The sequence below is a fragment of the Hemiscyllium ocellatum genome, chromosome 7 (genome assembly GCF_020745735.1).
Source record: "Hemiscyllium ocellatum isolate sHemOce1 chromosome 7, sHemOce1.pat.X.cur, whole genome shotgun sequence".
Lineage (NCBI taxonomy): Eukaryota > Metazoa > Chordata > Chondrichthyes > Orectolobiformes > Hemiscylliidae > Hemiscyllium > Hemiscyllium ocellatum.
The window spans coordinates 15,905,281-15,923,802 of record NC_083407.1 but is presented as its reverse complement, the minus strand read 5'-3'; the positions used below and the strand labels follow the sequence as shown (position 1 = coordinate 15,923,802).

General features: G+C 45.6%; 1 protein-coding gene across 1 annotated transcript in view; it reads right to left on the bottom strand.

Annotated features, from left to right (window-relative positions):
- Positions 1-18,522, bottom strand: part of LOC132817323 (contactin-associated protein-like 5) — a 910,472-nt gene that overhangs the window by 50,125 nt on the left and 841,825 nt on the right. The window contains exon 21 of the mRNA XM_060827733.1: positions 1,559-1,652. Coding sequence (XP_060683716.1) covers positions 1,559-1,652 — 94 coding nt within the window. The remainder of the gene's footprint in view (positions 1-1,558; positions 1,653-18,522) is intronic.

Sequence of the window (18,522 nt, the reverse complement as noted above, 5' to 3'; positions counted from 1 at the left end):
CAAGGTCAGGTTAGTAGCTCTATGCGCCAGTTTCTTTCTTCAAAGGTCTCTTGCCAGTTGCCTCACTTTCTGAAATCAGTGGCAGTAGACTGATTTTAGTAAAATTTGTGAACATTGGCTCTGAATAGAGGAGTTAGAACAAGAGAATTAACAAGCGGAACAGGCTATTCAACCTTCCATCGTGCTCTGTCACTCAGTAACACCAGTCTGACATTAACTCTACTCTCCTGCCTGCTCCCAGACACCACTCGTTTCTCTCGCCAATCAAAGCAACTCATCCTTGAAATAAATTCAAGGACACAGCCTCCATTGCTGGCTGACAAAGGAAAAATCAAACATTAACATCCTTTGATGAGAAAACTCCTTCGTCACGTCTGCCTTATTTTGAAGCTGTGCCCTGTAGCACCGGAAACCCCGAGGAAGGGGGAATCCTCTCAGCTTTCCTGTCAATGCCACTCAGAGTCTTGTAAGGTCTTCTGTAAGGTCACCTCTCATTCTTTTAAACTTCGAAGAGTACAGACCCAATCTGCTCAACCTCTTCTCATAAGACAACATGTTTCACCCAAGAAACAGCTGAGTGAACCTTCGCTGACTTGCTTTGAATACAAGTGTACCCTAGCGCGGAGCAAAGAGTAGGGCATTCAGTACCTCAATGTCATGCTGCCAGTCTATTTGATCATGGCAGATATTTATCTTAAATCTGTCACCTGCATTTCATCCATAACCTTTAAAATACTTGCCTCATAAAAAAATCCATCAGTCTTAGTTGTGAATAAAAATCCATCAGTCTTAGTTATGAAATGTTCCATTGACTCCCAGCCTCATTACCTCTTTGTGAGAGGCAAGCCGAAGTTGTTCCACTATTTTTTGCATGCTGGACCTCTTCCTGATTTTAGAAGGACCTAACTCTAATACAACTCTCAACTTCTTCTTTCAGAATTTGGAAGTGAGCATTTTTGGGCCCCAATTCTAAGTAAAGATTGGAGGGAATTCAGAGGCAAATAATGTCAAGGATGAAGGCCTAGTCATTTGAGGAGTGGTTGAGGACTCTGGGCCTGTACTTAAAGGAGTTTATAAGGATGGGGGAGGGGGATCTGATTGAAACTTGCAGAATATTCAGGGGCCTGGATAGACTAGAAATGGAGAAGGTGTTTCCAATAGTAGGAGAGATAAATCATGGAATCCCTACAGTTTGGAAGCAGACCATTCTGCCCAGCAAGTCCTTCTGGAGAGCATCTTACCCAGATGCATCCCCTATCTTATCCCTGTAATCTTGCATTTCCCACAGCTAATCCATCTAACCTATGCATCACTGGACACTATGAACAATTTGGCATGGCCAACCCACCTAACCTGCACATCTTTGGATTGTCGGATGAAACTAGAGCACCTGGAGAGAACCACACAGACATGAGGAGAATGTGCAATCTCCACATTATTGCCCAAGGTTGGGATTAAATCTGGGTCTCTGGTGCTGTGAGATAGCAGTGCTAGCCACTGTACCACCTACAATTTAATAAAGTAGAATGGAAATATCAGGAATAAAGAAGATCCTTACCCATGATCTTGCCCAGGATCAGGGATTTCATGCCATTGAACTCTGTGTCAGTTCCTGATGACAGGTTGAATCTCAGTGTTGGGAGCTGATCAATCTGTGAAGAGACAGGTTAGACATTGTTCAGTAATAAAATATATTGTGTTCTTGAACTAACATAACCAATCAACCAACATCATCTGCTGTAGGAACAAAGCAGCTCTGCAAAGATCACAAGCTCATTAACTGTGGAAATGCTATTTGACTGATCATACCCCAGAATATTAATGGACAATAAATTATTTTGCTGTGCAGAGGTGGCTGTTGTACAGGAAAACAAAGCAACCCAGAATCATAACAAAAGGGTTAAAACAAGAGAGGAGGTGCATTAAAATAGCTCTTACTTCTTAGGGTTTAAGCGATTGAAGGTATCACTATGTCATGGTCGTCCACCTGAACCAAGTGGAATACCTTCAGCAGATACATTGCCACCAATCCTTCTTATTGATATTACCCTAACTTACTTAGGTCAAGGTGCCCACAAGAAATCTTTGAAATTCAATCTTGATGAACTGGACTCAGATGTATTACACATATTTAAAAATTACTTAAAAACATTATGTAGAAATATAGGAGCATGGTAGACCATTTGCCAATCAATATGATCATGGCTAGTCATCCAACTCAGACCCCATTCCAATTTCTCCCCATACCGTTTTATCCCTTTATCCTTAAGAATGTTGTGTAACTCCTTCTTGAATTACTTCTGTGGTACAGAACTGTCTCTTGTAAATCCTTAGAAAACAACCATTCGACTTAAGATTACTGCTACTGAAACATTCTAATGTGCACAACCAACACTGGGCATTGGAACAACATCTGGATAACACTGGCTACTTTTCCCCAGAAACCTTCCTTTATATTTGTATCATGCAGTGTCACTTAACCCTTTCAGGTATTAACTGATCTGATTGAGATTACAAGGTTAGTGCACAGAGAAACCACTTCAGGTCAAAGACAAATCTCACATTTGGAGATAAATCATTTGTAAGGGACAGCAGGAAGCACTTTGCCACACAGAGTTATTGAGTGATACAGCATGGAAAAGTTCCTTCTATCCAACTTGTCTGCACTCATCAGATATCCTAAATTAATCTCGCCCCATTTGCCAGCAGTTGGCTCATATCCCTCTAAACCTTCCATATTCATATACCCATTCAGATGCCTTTTAAATGTTCTCAGTGTATCTGCAACTATGAAAAGACCAAAAGACCATAAGACATAGGAGTGGAAGTAAGGCCATTCGGCCCATCGAGTCAACTCTGCCATTCGATCATGGCTGATGGGCATTTCAACTCCACTTACCAGCATTCTCCCCGTAGCCCTTAATTCCTTGTGACATCAAGAATCTATCAATCTCAGCCTTGAAGACATTTAGTGTCCCGGCCTCCACTGCACTTGGCGGCAATGAATTCCACAGGCCCACCACTCTCTGGCTGAAGAAATGTCTCCGCATTTCTGTTCTAAATTGACCCCCTCTAATTCTAAGGCTGTGTCCACTGGTCCTAGTCTCCTTGCCTAACGGAAACAATTTCCTAGCGTCCACCTTTTCCAAGCCATGTATTATCTTGTAAGTTTCTATTAGATCTCCCCTTAATCTTCTAAACACCAATGAATACAATCCCAGGATCCTCAGCCGTTCCTCGTGTGTTAGACCTACCATTCCAGGGATCATCCGTGTGAATCTCTGCTGGACACGTTCCAATGCCAGTATGCCCTTCCTGGGGTGTGGGGACCAAAACTGGACACAGTACTCCAAATGGGGCCTAACCAGAGCTTTATAAAGTCTCAGTAGCACAATGGTGCTTTTATATTCCAACCCTCTTGAGATAAATGACAACATTGCATTCGCTTTCTTAATCACGGACTCAACCTGCATGTTTACCTTTAGAGAATCTTCGACTAGCATTCCCAGATCCCTTTGTACTTTGGCTTTACGAATTTTCTCACCGTTTAGAAATTAGTCTATGCTTTTATTCTTAAATTAATCCTCTTGTCCACTTGTCAGAGAAGGTGGGATCAATTGAAATTTTGAAACAAAATTTTGTTGGTTAATGATATGAAGGCAGATGGAATAATGACCAAATCCTGATTCTATGGTCCTTCCACAAGACTCCATCGTTTCACATTCACACTTAATCAATGTTATTACAATGTTTCTGCTTCGAACTCTTCAACATTCTAACTAAGTTGATGTCTCAGCATTCTAAGTCTTTGATAAATGTGTGAAAAGATAAAGGGCCCTATGCAGATCATTTCAGTTTTTATGTGACAGTCCAGGCCGGAAAGGGAGTGTTTACGTAGGTGCATCAATGGACATGCATAAGTGTAAAGAAGTGTTTGTTAGTATGCATGTAAGTGGGTGTTTGAACACGCTCATAGATGTGTTCAGGTTTTATTTTTACCCTATTTCTGCGCTTCCCATGGCTAATCCACCAAAAATGTACACCTTCAGACTGTGGGAGGAAACCAGTGCACCTGGAGGAAACCCACGTAGACACAGGGAGAACGTGCAAACTCCACACTGACATTCACCGCAGGGTGGAGTTGACCCTGGGCCCCGGCACTGTGAGGCAGCAGTGCTAACCACCAAGCCACTGTTCAGCCCCTTGTTAAGGACGCAGAGATGCTCCAGTGTGAGTTGAATATATTGATTGTGTTGGTAAATGCATAGCAGACTCAGTACAACTTGGGTAAATTTGAGGTTATCCACTTCAGTAGCTAAAACAGGCATAGGGTTATTATCTGAACGGAGGAGGGAAAAAAAAACAAAAAAGCAAAGATTCTTGAAATCAGAAACAAAAACGGAAACAGTTGGAAAGACACAGCAAAAGATGATTGGACCTGAAACATGACTCTGATTTCTCTCCACAGATTCTGCCAGGCTTCTGAGGGCTGACTGGCCAATGCGTGCTCCTATATTCAATACTTCAATTATCTTCTCATGTGGCTTTGTACCATTTTTATAATACCTCTGTGAAGTGTCTTGCACTGTTTTATTATGTTTCAAAGAACTGTAGATGCCATTTCTCAGTGGGTCAGTCAGCATCCATGGAGAAAGAGCAAGCTAACCATTCGAGTCAGAGCTCATGAAGAGTCATCGAGGCTCAACATATTAGCTTGCTGTCTCTCCAGGGATGCGGTCTGACCCACTGTGATTTCCAGCATTTATTGCCTTCAATATAGATTTCAGCATCTGCAGTAATTTGTTCCCTGGGTACCGTTTCTTATTTTTACGTTGTGTGACTGAGGATATCTGCTAAGGGAACAAATATTCAAACATCCTGTCTGCACTCACTTCACCTTGCGGATGAAGATTAACAACTTGATTTGAGGTATCAGCTTTTAAATGCAAACAAGAAACAATGGTTTAGACGATGAAAGGAGAGAGAGGAGTTAGCAAATTTGCAAACAATTGAACATAAATTATCAAAGGCTGCTCCTTTCTGATTATTTATTTTTTTAATCTTAATGATCCCCTTGCAATCTAAATTGCAGTTGTGTTGCACTGGTTAAAATGGCCTTGCATTTAAACAATGTGATTTATGAAACTATTGATGTGTCATTGTCCTTCTAAAGCTATTTCTGTTGTCTCACATAATTGTAACAATTGCTCACAAGAGTTTGTGGTGAGTAAACACCTGATCAGGCATGGGTTCCAATCTTTAGCAGCAACAGCAGTCCCATAATTGTGGTTATCAATACACATGCACACACACACATTTTGACAGTAAAGTTATCCTGACAGCTGTTAAGAATTTCCACCACAAGAGGGGGCTGAAGCTTCATTTGCCACTCCAGATCTTGGATGTTAGATTAGATTCCCTACAGTGTGGAAACAGGCCCTTTGGCCCAACCAATCCATACCAAACCTCCAAAGAGTAACCCACCCAGACCCATTTCCCTCTGACTAATGCACCTAGCACTATGGGAAATTTAGCATGGCCAATTCACCTGACCTGCACACCTTTAGACTGTGGGAGTAAACCTACGCAGACAGAGAGATAATATGCAAACTCCACACAGACGCCCAAGGCTGGAATTGAACCCAGGACCCAGGACCCTGGACCCTGTTGCTGTGAGGCAGCAGTGCTAACACTGAGCCACTGTGCCTCCCCTTTTTTATAACCTGGTGTTGTGCGATTCTTAACTTTGCACACCCCAGTCCAACACCAGCATCTCCAAACCATGGTCAGTGATTGCTTACACTCCACTGGAGCAGGTGGGACTTGAACCTGGGCCTCCTGACTCAGAGGTATGGACACTACCACTGCTCCACAAGAACCCTGTGTTCTTTCAGGAAATTACAAACAGCCCCTTCCTGGGAGATGAGGGAACCTGCTCTGGAGATGGCTAATAATCCCAGTGCAGTGGGCATAGGAAGCTGTGGGTGGCATGGTGGCACAGTGGTTAGCACTGCTGCCTCGTAGTGCCAGAGACGTGGGTTCAATTCCCCCCTCGGCTGACTGACTGTGTGCAGTTTGCACGTTCTCCCTGTGTTTGCGTGGGTTTCCTCTGGGTGCTCCGGTTTCCTCCCACAGTCCCAAGATGTGCAGGTGAATTGGCCATGCTAAACTGCCCACAGCGTTAGGCGTAGGGATATGGATGGGTTGCGCTCAGCGGATCGGTGTGGACTTGTTGGGCCAAAGGCCTGTTTCTACACTGTAAGTAATCTAATCTACATTGCTGAAGGTGCTATCTATTAGATGAGAATTTTTTTTCAATATTCAGTCATGGGATATGAGTGTCAGTGGCCAGGCCTGCATTTATTATCCATCCCCAATTGTCCAGAAGGCAATAAGTTATCAACTAGGTTGCTGTAGGTCTGGAGTCACATGTAGGCCAGATTAGGTAGAGGATGGCAGTTTCCGTCCTTCAAGGACATGAGTGAACCAGATGGGTTTCTCCTGACAATCGACAATGACTTCCTGGTTATTAGACACTTCATTCCAGTTTGGAGAACTGCAGATGCTGGAGAGCAGAGTCAAGAGTGTGCTGCTGGAAAAGCACTGCAGGTCAGGCAGCATCCGAGGAACAGGAGAATCGATGTTTCAGGCAAAAACCCTTGATCAGGAAAGAGACTTGTGAGTCGAGGGGGTAGAGAGATAAATGGGAGGGGGGTGAGGCTGGGGGGGCAAGGTAGCTGAGAGTGCGATAGATAGGTGGAGATGGAGGTAATGGTGATAGGTCAGAGACGAGGGTGGAGTAGATAAGTGGGATGGAAGATGGACAGGTAGTGAGTCTCTCTCTCATGCCTTCCTTGAAGAAGCTCTTTTCCTCCCTCTACAAGGATTTCAGTGAGTCTCTCTCTCACTGCACCCCCCAGGTCATCTATCACATCTCCATCGCCCCTCCCCCAAGTCCCTTCTCCCTACCTTTTATCTTAGCCTGCCTGGCACCCTCTCCTCATTCCTGATGAAGGGCTTATGCCCGAAACGTCGAATTTCCTATTTCTTGGATGCTGCCTAACCTGCTGTGCTTTAACCAGCAACACATTTTCAACCGTGATCTCCAGCATCTGCAGACCTCACCTTTTACCCGAAGATTTTAACCTACTGCGAATCCTCTTGCAAGGATGCCTTCCTTGAAGAAGCTCTCTTCCTCCCTCTACAAGGATTTCAATGAGTCTCTCTCTCACTGCACCCCCCAGGTCATCTATCACATCTCCATCGCCCCTCCCCCAAGTCCCTCCTCCCTACCTTTTATCTTAGCCTGCCTGGCACCCTCTCCTCATTCCTGATGAAGGGCTTATGCCCGAAACGTCGAATTTCCTATTCCTTGGATGCTGCCTAACCTGCTGTGCTTTAACCAGCAACACATTTTCAACTGATCTCCAGCATCTGCAGACCTCACTTTTTACCAGAAGATGGACAGATAGGACAGGTCATGAGGACAATGCTGAGCTAGAAGGTTGGAACTGGGTTAAGATGGAGAGAAGGAAAATGAGGAAACTGGTGAAATCCACATTGATGCCATGTGGTTGGAGGTTTCTGAAGCACAATATGAGGCATTCTTCCTCCAGGCATTGGGTGGTTAGGGTGTGGCAATGGAGGAGGCCCAGGACCTGCATGTCCTTGGCTGAGTGGGAGGGGGAGTTGAAATGCTCGGCCATGGGGCGATGTGGTGGTGTGGTTGGTTGGTGCAGGTGTCCCAGAGATGTTGTCTGAAGTGCTTTGCGAGTAGGCGTCCTGTCTCCCCAATGTAGAGGAGACCACATCAGGAGCATTGGATATAGTAAATGACACGTGTGGAAGTGCAGGTGAAATTCTGATGGATGTGGAAGACTCCTATGGGGCCTTGGACAGATGTGAAGGGGGGGAGGTGTGTGCGCAGATTTTGAATTCCTACGATGGCAGGGGAAGGTGCTGGAAGGGAAGGGTGGGTTGTTGGGGGGCGCAGAGCTGACAAGAGATTCATGTCGGGCATGGTCTTCAGGGAATGCGGATAGGGGTGGGGGGGAAATGTATCACTGGTGGTGGGGTCCGTTTGGAAATGGTGGAAATGACAGAGCATAGTGTGATGTAGGCAGAGGTTAGTGGGTGGAAGGCGAGGACTGTGGTGGGGGGTAGTGGTGGTATTCTGTCCTTGTTGCAGTTGGAGAGCTGGGCCGCCTGCACTACACATCCTCCCACCCTTCCTCCTGTAAAAACGCTATCCCTTATTCCTATTTCCTCCACCTCTAGTGCATCTGCTCCCAGGAGGACCAGTTCCACCATAGAACACACCAGATGGTCTTCTTCTTTTAAAGACCACAATTTCCCTTCCCATGTAGTTGAAGTTGCCCTCCAGCTCATCTCATTCACATCCCGTACCTCGCCCTCGAACCCCACCCCTCCAACCGTAACAAAGACAGAACCCACACCCCTCCCGGTCCTCAACTTCCACCCCACTAACCTCCATTTACATCGCATCATCCTCTGTCATTTCTGCCACCTACAAATGTAACCCACCACCAGAGATATATTCCCCTCCCACCCCATCCGCATTCTGTAAACACAGTTCCCTCCGCGACTCCTTCGTCAGATCAGCACCCCCACTAACCTACCCTTCCCAGCACTTTCCCCTGCCACCACAGGAATTGCAAAACCTGTGCCCACACCTCCTCCCTCACCTCCATCCAAGGCCTCAAAAAAGCCTTCTACATCCATCAGAGTTTTACCTGCGCTTCCACACATGTCATTTACTGTATCTGTTGCACACAATGTGATCTCCTTTACATTAGGGAGACAGGACGCCTACTTGCAGAGCACTTCAGAGAACATCTCTGGGACATCCGCACCAATCAACTCCACCACCCCACGGCTGAACATTTCAACTCCCACTCTCACTCCACCAAGGACATGCAGGTCCTGGGCCTCCTCCATCACCAAACCCTAACCACCCAATACCTGGAGGAAGAACGCCCCATCTTCCACCTTTGGACCCTCCAACCACATGGCATCAATGTGGATTTCACCAGTTTCCTCATTTTCCTTCTCCCCATCTTATCCCAGTTCCAACCATCCAACTCAGCACTGCCCTCATGACCTGTCCTACCTGTCCATCTTCCATCCTACCTAGCCACTCCACCTTCCTCTCCAACCTATCACCACCTCCGTCTAACTATCGCACTCTTAGCCACCTTGCCCCCCAGCCTCACCCCCCTCCCATTTATCTCTCTACCCCCTCGGCCCACAAGCCTCTTTCCTGATGAAGGGCTTTTGCCCGAAACATCGATTCTCCTGCTCCTTGGATGCTGCCTGACCTCTGTGCTTTTCCAGCGCCACACTCTTGACTCTTAATTCCAGGTATATATTGAACTAAAATTGCTCGAGCTGCCATGGTAGGATTCAAACCAAGTCCTCAGAATTGTCAGGGTCTCTGGATTAAATGAGCCTCTCACACCTCCTTTAAACTGACCCTCTTTTACCTTAAACCTATGTCCTCTACACTGGAAATAAAGACTGTGACTATCCATTCTGTCCATGCCTCTCATAATTTTGTAAACTTCTATCAGGACGTCCCTCATCCTTTGACATTCGAGTGAAAACAAACCAAGTTTGTCCAATCTCTCCTCATAGCTAATACCCTATGAACCAGGCAATATCCTTGTAAACTATTTCTGTACCGTCTCTAAAGTCTCCTTATCATTCTGATAGTGTGATGACCAGGACTGCATCCAATATTCCAAACGAGCCCTTACTAAGTTCGATATAGCTACAACCTGGCTTGCCGATCTTTGTACTCTTTTCCCTGACCATTAAAGGCAAGCATGCCATATGCCTTTTTGACCACATTACCCACTTCTGTTGCCACTTTCAGGGAACTGAGGACCTGTATGTCTTGATCCCTCTGTATGCTGATGCTACTAACGGCTCTGCCTTTTACTCCATACTTTCCTCCTGCATTAGACCTTTCAAAATGCATTATCATAAATGTGAGGTGCTGCATTTTGGGAAAGCAAATCTTAGCAGGACTTATACGCTTAATGGAAAGGTCCTAGGGACTGTTGGAGTGCAGGTTCATAGCTCCTTGAAACTGGAGTCGCAGGTAGATAGGATAGTGAAGAAGGCGTTCAGTATGCTTTCCTTTATTGGTCAGAGTATTGTGTATAGGAGTTGGGAGGTCATGTTGCGGCTGTACAGGATATTGGTTAGGGCCACTGTTGGAATATTGCATGCAGTTCTGGTCTCCTTCCTATCGGAAAGATGTTGTGAAACTTGAAAGGGTTCAGAAAAGATTTACAAGGATGTTGCCAGAGTTGGAGAATCTGAGCTACAGGGAGAGGCTGAACAGGATGGGGCTGTTTTCCCTGGAGGGTCGGAGGCTGAGGGGTGACCTTATAGAGGTTTACAAAATTATGAGGGACATGGATAGGATAAATAGACAAAATCTTTTCCCTGGGATCGAGAAGTCCAGAACTAGAGGGCATAGGTTTAGGGTGAGAAGGGAAAGATATAAAAGAAAGCTAAGGGGCAACTTTTTCACACAGAGGGTGGTACGTGTATGGAATGAGCTGCCAGAGGATATGGTGGAGGCTGATACAATTGCAACATTTAAGAGGCAATTGGATGGGTATATGAATAGGAAGGGTTTGGAGGATATGGGCCAGGATCTGGCAGGTGGGACTAGATTGTGTTGGGATATCTGGTCGGCATGGGCGGGTTGGACCAAAGGGTCTGTTTCTATGCTGTACATCTCTATGACTCTGTGACCTTGCATTTTTTCCAGATTAAACCTCAAATGCTATTTCTTCCCCCAGGTTTGCAAACTTCTATCAGTACATCCCTCATCCTTTGACATGTGTTGGGTATGCTAGAGGCTATTAAGGTGGACAAATCCCCAGGACCGGATGGGATCTATCCCAGGTTGCTGAGGGAGGTGAGAGAGGAAATAGCTGGGGCCCTGGCAGATATCTTTGTGGCATCCTTAAATACAGGTGAGGTGTTGGAGGGCTGGAGGGTAGCTTATGTTGTCCCCCTGTACAAGAAGGGTAGTAGGGATATTCCGGGTAACTACAGACCAGTGAGCCTGACAGCAGTGGTTGGGAAGTTGCTGGAGAGGGTACTAAGAGATGGGATCTTTTTATATTTAGAAAAGAATGAGCTTATCAGTGATAGGCAACATGGTTTTGTGCGGGGGAGATCATGTCTTACCAACTTATTAGAGTTCTTCGAGGAAGTGACCAAGTTGGTAGATGAAGGAAGGGCTGTAGATGTCATATACATGGACATTAGTAAGGCATTTGATAAGGTCCCCCTTTGTAGACTAATTGTGGAGAAAGTGAAGTCACATGGTGTACAGGGTGTTCTAGCTAGGTGGATAAATAACTGGTTGAGCAACAGGAGACAGAGTAGTAGTTGAAGGGAGTTTCTTGAAATGGAGAAAGGTGACCAGTGGTGTTCCACAGGGGTCAGTATTTGGGTCACCGTTGTTTGTGATATACATAAATGATCTGGAAGAGGGCACTGTTGGTATGATCAGCAAGTTTGCAGATGACACGAAGATTGGTGGAATAGCAGAAAGCATAAGGGACTGTCAGAGAATACAGGAGGATATAGATAGACTGGAGAGTTGAGCGGAAAAGTGGCAGATGGCTTTCAATTCAGACAAATGTGAGGTGATGCATTTAGGCCAGACTAATTCTAGAGCGAATTATACAATGAATGGAAGAGCCTTAGGAAAAGTTGATGGGCAGAGTGATCTGGGAGTACAGGTCCATTGTACCCTGAAGGTTGCTGCACAGGTGGATAGAGTGGTCAAGAAGACATATGGTATGCTTGGCTTCATTGGATGGAGTATTGAGTATAAGAGCTGGCAAGTCATGTTAAAATTGTACAAGACATTGGTGCGGCCACATTTAGAATATTGTGTACAGTTCTGGTCGCCACATTACCAAAAGGATGTGGATGCTTTGGAGAGGGTGCAGAGAAGGTTTACGAGGATATTGCCTGGTATGGAAGGTGCTAGCTATGAAGAGAGGTTGAGTTGGTTAGGTTTATTTTCACTAGAAAAAAGGAGGTTGAGGGGGGACCTGATTGAGGTTTACAAAATCATGAAGGGTATAGACAGGGTGAATAGAGACAAGCTTTTTCCCAGGGTGAAGGATTCAATAACGAGAGGTCATGCTTTCAAGGTGAGAGGTGAAAAGTTTAAGGCGGCTACAAGCGGCAAATACTTCACACAGAGAATGGTGGGCATTTGGAACACATTGCCAGCAGAGGTGGTAGAGGCAGGCACGGTAGATTCATTTAAGCTGCATCTGGACAGATGCATGAGTAGGTAGGGAGCAGAGGGATACAGATGCTTAGGAATTGACCAACAGGTTTAGATAGTACATTTGGATTGGCTCAGGCTTGAAGGGCCGAAAGGCCTGTTCCTGGGTTGTAAATTTTTTTTGTTCTTTCTTTGCCTATCTCTAGCCTGTTCTATCCTCTGCAATCTGGCACCCCCAATCTTTTTGTTGTCCGCAAATGTACTAATCAGGCCACCCACACTCATGTCCAAATCATTGCTATGGATTACAAGCAATGGGGCTCCCAGCACTGGTCCCTGTGAAACACCACTAGTCACTGATCCAGTCAGAGAAACACTCCCTGTCTTCTATGACTAAGCCAGTTCTGTATCCATCTTATCAGCTTACTGCAGGTCTCATGTGACTTCACCTTCTGTAACAGCCTGCCATGAGGGACCTTGTCAAAGGCCTTGTTAAAGTCCATACAGACAAAATCCATTGCACTGCCCTTATCAATCATCTTTGCCACTTCTTCAAAAAAACTAAATAAAGTTGGTGAGACATGAACTTCCCCACACAAAGTCATACTGCCAATCTCTAAAATGTCCATATTTTTCCAAAGTAAGTAAATCATATCCCTCCAATTATTTTGTTGCCACTGACATAAAGCTCACTGGCGTGTACTTTCCTAGAATATCCCTCTTGGCCTTTTTAACCAAAAGAACAACGTTGGCTACTCTCCAGTCCTCTGAGAACTCTCCTGTGATGAAAAACGATAGAAAGATTTCACACAAGGCCCAAGCAATTTCCTCAGCTGCCTCTCTCAGCATTCTGGGAAGATTTCATCAGGTCCTGGGGATTTGCTGACCTTAGTGCTTTTCAAAACATCTAGCATCCCCATTTTTATATTGACATGCCCTGGCAAACTAAAACACCCCTCCTGAGAGTCACCATCCATCATGTCCTTCTTCTCTGTGAATATTGATACAAAGTATTTGTTGAGGACCTCAATAATTTTCTTCAGCTTCGTACATAACCTGCCTCGTTCGCCCTTGAGTGAACCCACCCGTTCCCTAGCTACCTTCTTGTTTCGCATGTATGTATAAAATGCCTTGGGATTTTCCTTAGTCTTGTTTGCCAAAGATATTTTGTGGCCCCTTTTAGCCCTCCTAATTCCTTGTTTGAGTTCTTCCATGCTATCTTTGTATCCTTCAAGAACTGCATCTATCTCTCTCTGTGTTTAGTTTGCTAAACTTTAAACACATCTTCTTTTTCTTTTTGACTGAGCTCTCAGTTTTTCATGTTATCCAAGATTGCTGGATCTTGCCATCCTTATGCCTCAGGTTTTACAGGAACGTGCTAATCCAAGCCCTCCCTCCTGATGTGGAGTTACTTCAAACAGCCGCCCCTGTTTATGTTCCCCAGTTCCTGCGTAATATTGTGGAGTTAGCCTTCCCCCAGTTTTCACCCAAGAACTACTCTTATCCTTATCCACTTAAAACTTACAGAATTATGGTCACTGTTCCCAAAATGATACCTCATTGAAACTTCAATCACCTGACCAGCTCATTCCCCAATACCATGTCTGGAATGGCCCCTTCCATAGTTGGACTATTTACTTATTGCTTTGAAAAACCATAATGGAAACACCAAACAAATTCTTTCCCATCCAAGCCTAACTAAGTGAGTCCCAGTCAATATAGGGGAAGTTAAAATAACTCAACACAACAACCCTGTTGTTTTCACATTTTTTCACAATTTGTCCACATATCTGTTCCTCCATTACGGGGCCTGCAGAACAATCCCATCAAAGTGATTGCACCATCCTATTCCTGAGCGCCACCCATATGGATTACCTTCCAACATGTCCTCCGTCAGTCCAGCTGCGATATTCTCCCTTATCAGTTCATCTGCCTTTCCTATTATACTCCTTGCATTAAAACAGATACACCTTGGACTCCCAGACCTCACTATGTCTGTTCTTCCACTGGCTCCTCCTTCATTATTTTACTTACTGACCTACTCAGATTCCCTCAGTCTCCCTAAAACACTAGCTTAAACCCTCCTGAGTGGCACAAGTAAACCTCCCTGCCAGATATTGCCGTCTTCCCACTGCCCCCCCACCCTGCCTAGTTTATGTGGAACACATACCTTTGTTGTACCGGTCCCAACTAGCCCAGTACATATCCCAATGGTCTACACACATGGAGCCCTCCCTCCTACAACAGTTCTTTAGCCACATATCTAACTGTACTACCTTCCTATTCCGAGCCTCATTGACACATGGCATAGTAAGTAATCCCGAGATTATAAGCCTAAAGGTTCTGCTTTTCAACTTCTTAACTAACTCCCCGAACTCCCTTTGCAGGGACTCACCTCTCCCTTTGCCCTCTGTTGTTCATAGCAATATGGACCACAACCTCTGGCTGCTCACCCATCCCCTTCAGGCTATCTTGTGCCCGCTCAGAGACATCCTTGACCCTGGCACCAGAAAGACAATACACCAGCCTGGGATCTTCTTGTTTGCAGCCACAGAAGAGCCTATCAGTGACCCCAGCTGTATGGTTCCCCCATTGCTGCTGCTTGCCTACACTTTGATCCAACCTCCCCCCACCCCCCGCGAATGTACAACAGTGCCAGTTAAGGTGCCACCAATGTAGTTACTGGTGTTGCTTTCCCCTGAGAGGCCACTCCACCCCTCACTAACAGTATCCAAAAAAGTATACCTGTTTGACAGGGGAATGTCCACAGGGGACTCTTGCACTGCCTTCCCAGCTTACCAGGCTTCCTGATGGTCACCCAACTCTGCTCTGTCTGTGTAGCCTTTACTGGTGGGGTGAGCAGCACACACACAATGTACGATCCCTGACAATCTCAGCCTCATGGATGCTCCGTAATGAGTCCATTTGCAGCTCTGAGCATGTGGCAAATCAGGAGCTTCAGTCCAACATACATCCTGTGCACAAGTCACCATGGAGACTGGAAATGTCCCTGATTTCCCATGTATTGCAGGAGGAGCATTCCACATGCCTGCCATTGTGAACTTTATCAACTCAATCAAGCTTATCAACTACAGGCAACAATCCAGGAACTGATGACACAATCTAGCACATTAATCACCAGACTCAGGTTTCTCACTCCTGACCCTCTATTCCGACAGACTATACCTACACAAAGGTCTTTATCTCTCTGCACACACTACTCACTCAGTCTGCAAACCTGATTTCTGAGCAAACAAGTAAAGGTAACCTTTGGGTCGTGATGTCATCACCATAGCTCCATCCCTACATTAAGCTCTACGTTCACTCAGACTGACCCACATTCCTCAGGTGTTTATCCTGCTGCTCCCCCCCCAGATTCCCTCTGACTGACCCCCTCCTGAGTATTTATCCTGCTGCTCACCCCCAGGTTCACTCTGACTGACACCCTCCTGAGGTATTTATCCTGCTGCTCCCCAGGTTCACTCTGACTGACCCCACTCCTGAGATATTTATTCTGCTGCTCCCCCCCAGGTTCACTCTGACTGACCCACATTCCTGAGGTATTTATCCTGCTCCCCCCCAGGTTCACTCAGACTGACCCCCCCTCCTGAGGTATTTATCCTGCTGCTCCCTCTCAGATTCACTCTGACTGACCCCCTCCTGAATATTTATCCTGCTGCTTACCCCCAGATTCACTCTGACTGACCCCCTCCTGAATATTTATCCTGCTTCTCCCCCCCAGGTTCGCTCTGACTGACCCCACTCCTGAGATATTTATTCTGCTGCTCACCCCCAGGTTCATTCTGACTGACCCACATTCCTGACGTATTTATCCTGCTGCTCCCCCCCAGGTTCACTCTGACTGACCCCCTCCTGAGGTATTTATCCTGCTGTTCCCCCCCAGATTCACTCTGACTGACCCCACTCCTGAGGTATTTATCCTGCTGCCCTCCCCCAGATTCACTCTGACTGACACCCTCCTGAGGTATTTATCCTGCTGCTCCCCCCCAGATTCACTCTGACTGACCCCACTCCTGAGGTATTTATCCTGCTGCTTACCCCCAGGTTCACTCTGACTGACCCCCTCCTGAGGTATTTATCCTGCTGTTCCCCCCAAGATTCACTCTGACTGACCCCCTCCTGAGGTATTTATCCTGCTGATCACCTTCAGGGTCACTCTGACTGACCCTGTTCCTGAGGTATTTATCCTGCTGATCACCTTCAGGGTCACTCTGACTGACCCTGTTCCTGAGGTATTTATCCTGGTGCCGCTGATTCCAGTTTTGCTAGGGCTTCTTGATTCGACCCTCAGGTGAATGTAGCCTTGATGTCAAGTCACTCTCACCTCTCCTCTTGACATCAGTTATTTTATCCGTCTTTGTTGGAAGGCTGTGTCAAAGTCAGGAGATGAACTGCCCAGACAAAATCCAAAACTGAGCAGGGCAGGACATAAGGATAGGCCAGCAGCAATCGTCACAGAAATCCCATAGCAATGGGGAGGCAATGGCCTAGTTGTAATATTGCTGAACTGTTAATCTACAAATCCAGGTAATATCTGGGCACCTGGGTTTGAATCGTGTCACACCAGATGGTGGAATTTGAATTCAATAAAACTCTAGAATGAAGAGTTTAATAATGATCATAAACCCATTATTGATTGTTGGAAAAACTCATCTCGTTCCTGTTAGAGAAGGAGAGTGCCATTCTTACCTGTTCTGGTCTACAGACTCACAGCAATCTGGTTGACTCTTAACTTAGAGATGGGCAATAAATGCTGGGCTAGCCAGCGATGCCCTCATCCTGTGGATGGATATTTTTAAAAAATTTTTACTACTACTGAGTAGGAGTCGAAAAATGTGGTGCTGGAAAAGCACAGCAGGTCAGGCAGCATCCGAGGAGCAGGAGAGTCAATGTTTCAGGCATAAGCCCTTCATCACATCAACTCTCCTGCTCTCGGATGCTGCCCGACCTACTGTGCTTTTCCATCATCACCCTTTTTGACTCTGACTCTCCAGCATCTGCAGCCCTCACTTTCTCCTACTGCTTAGTGAGTACTCGTAGACACCATTCTCAACGAGACCCTCCTACCACCTCACTAGTGATTGAGAGTAGACTGATGGGGTAGTAATTGTCCTATTTTTTGTGTACAGGATATACATGGACAATTTTCCACACTGTTAAGTAAATGCTGATGTTGTAACTTGTTGGAACAATTTGGTTAGTGAGTGGAATGGCAGGTATTAGAACACAAGTCTTCTGTCATACTGTTGGAGTGTAATCAGAATCCTGTGGCGTTGCAGTATCCAGTGCCTTCACACAAGTTATCATATGAAATGGAGTGAACCTCATTAGCCAAAGACCGGTGTTATGATGCTATTAACCTCTGGAGGAGACCAATTATCCACTTGACACTACTGTCTGAACATGATAAAAGACAGAAGAAGGAAATTGGCCAAAGTTTATTTTTACACAAGCTGTTACAATCTGGAATATATTTCTTGAATGTACATTTACTATTAATTTCTGAAAAGGAATGCAACTATATAGTTGCAAAGGAGAAAACCATAGATTATGGGGTAAAAACAGGTAAGTTGGATCATTTGTATAGTTATTTGAAAGAACTTGATTGAGTTTTTTGAAGAAGTTCCTGATGAAGGGCTTATGCCTGAAACATTGACTCTCCTGCTCCTTGGATGCTGCCTAACGTGCTGTGCTTTTCCAGCATCACACTTTTTGACTTTTTTGAAGAAGTGACTAAGAAGATTGATGAAGACAGAGTGGTGGATGTTGTCTATATGGCCTCAGCAGGTCATTGGACTGTGAAAGAGGGGGCAATGTTTACCTTACCCCAAATGTTTTGCACCACAAGGGACTGCATGCGTGAAAGGATCATCTCCACAACTGTGAAGGAGATCTGATTGGAAACACCAAGCTGGTTTGTTGCATGGGTAAGGTGCAGACTTCCACTCTCTGGAAAATCTAGCCCACTACCTCACTGAAAGATCTCTAGCTGTGTAACCTTGGCTAGCCCTCCAGGTCTCTGACTCTTCTGAACCCTGGTACACTCCTGATTTCCTTCTGCCTAGCAGCGCCCCGCATTGTTTCAGTGGCTTCACCTCTGACCTCTGGACTTCCTTTTCCAGAGGAAGTGGTAGAGGCGGTACAATTACAACATTTAAAATGCATCTGGATGGATATATGAATAGGAAGGGTTTGGAGGGATAGGGGCCAAA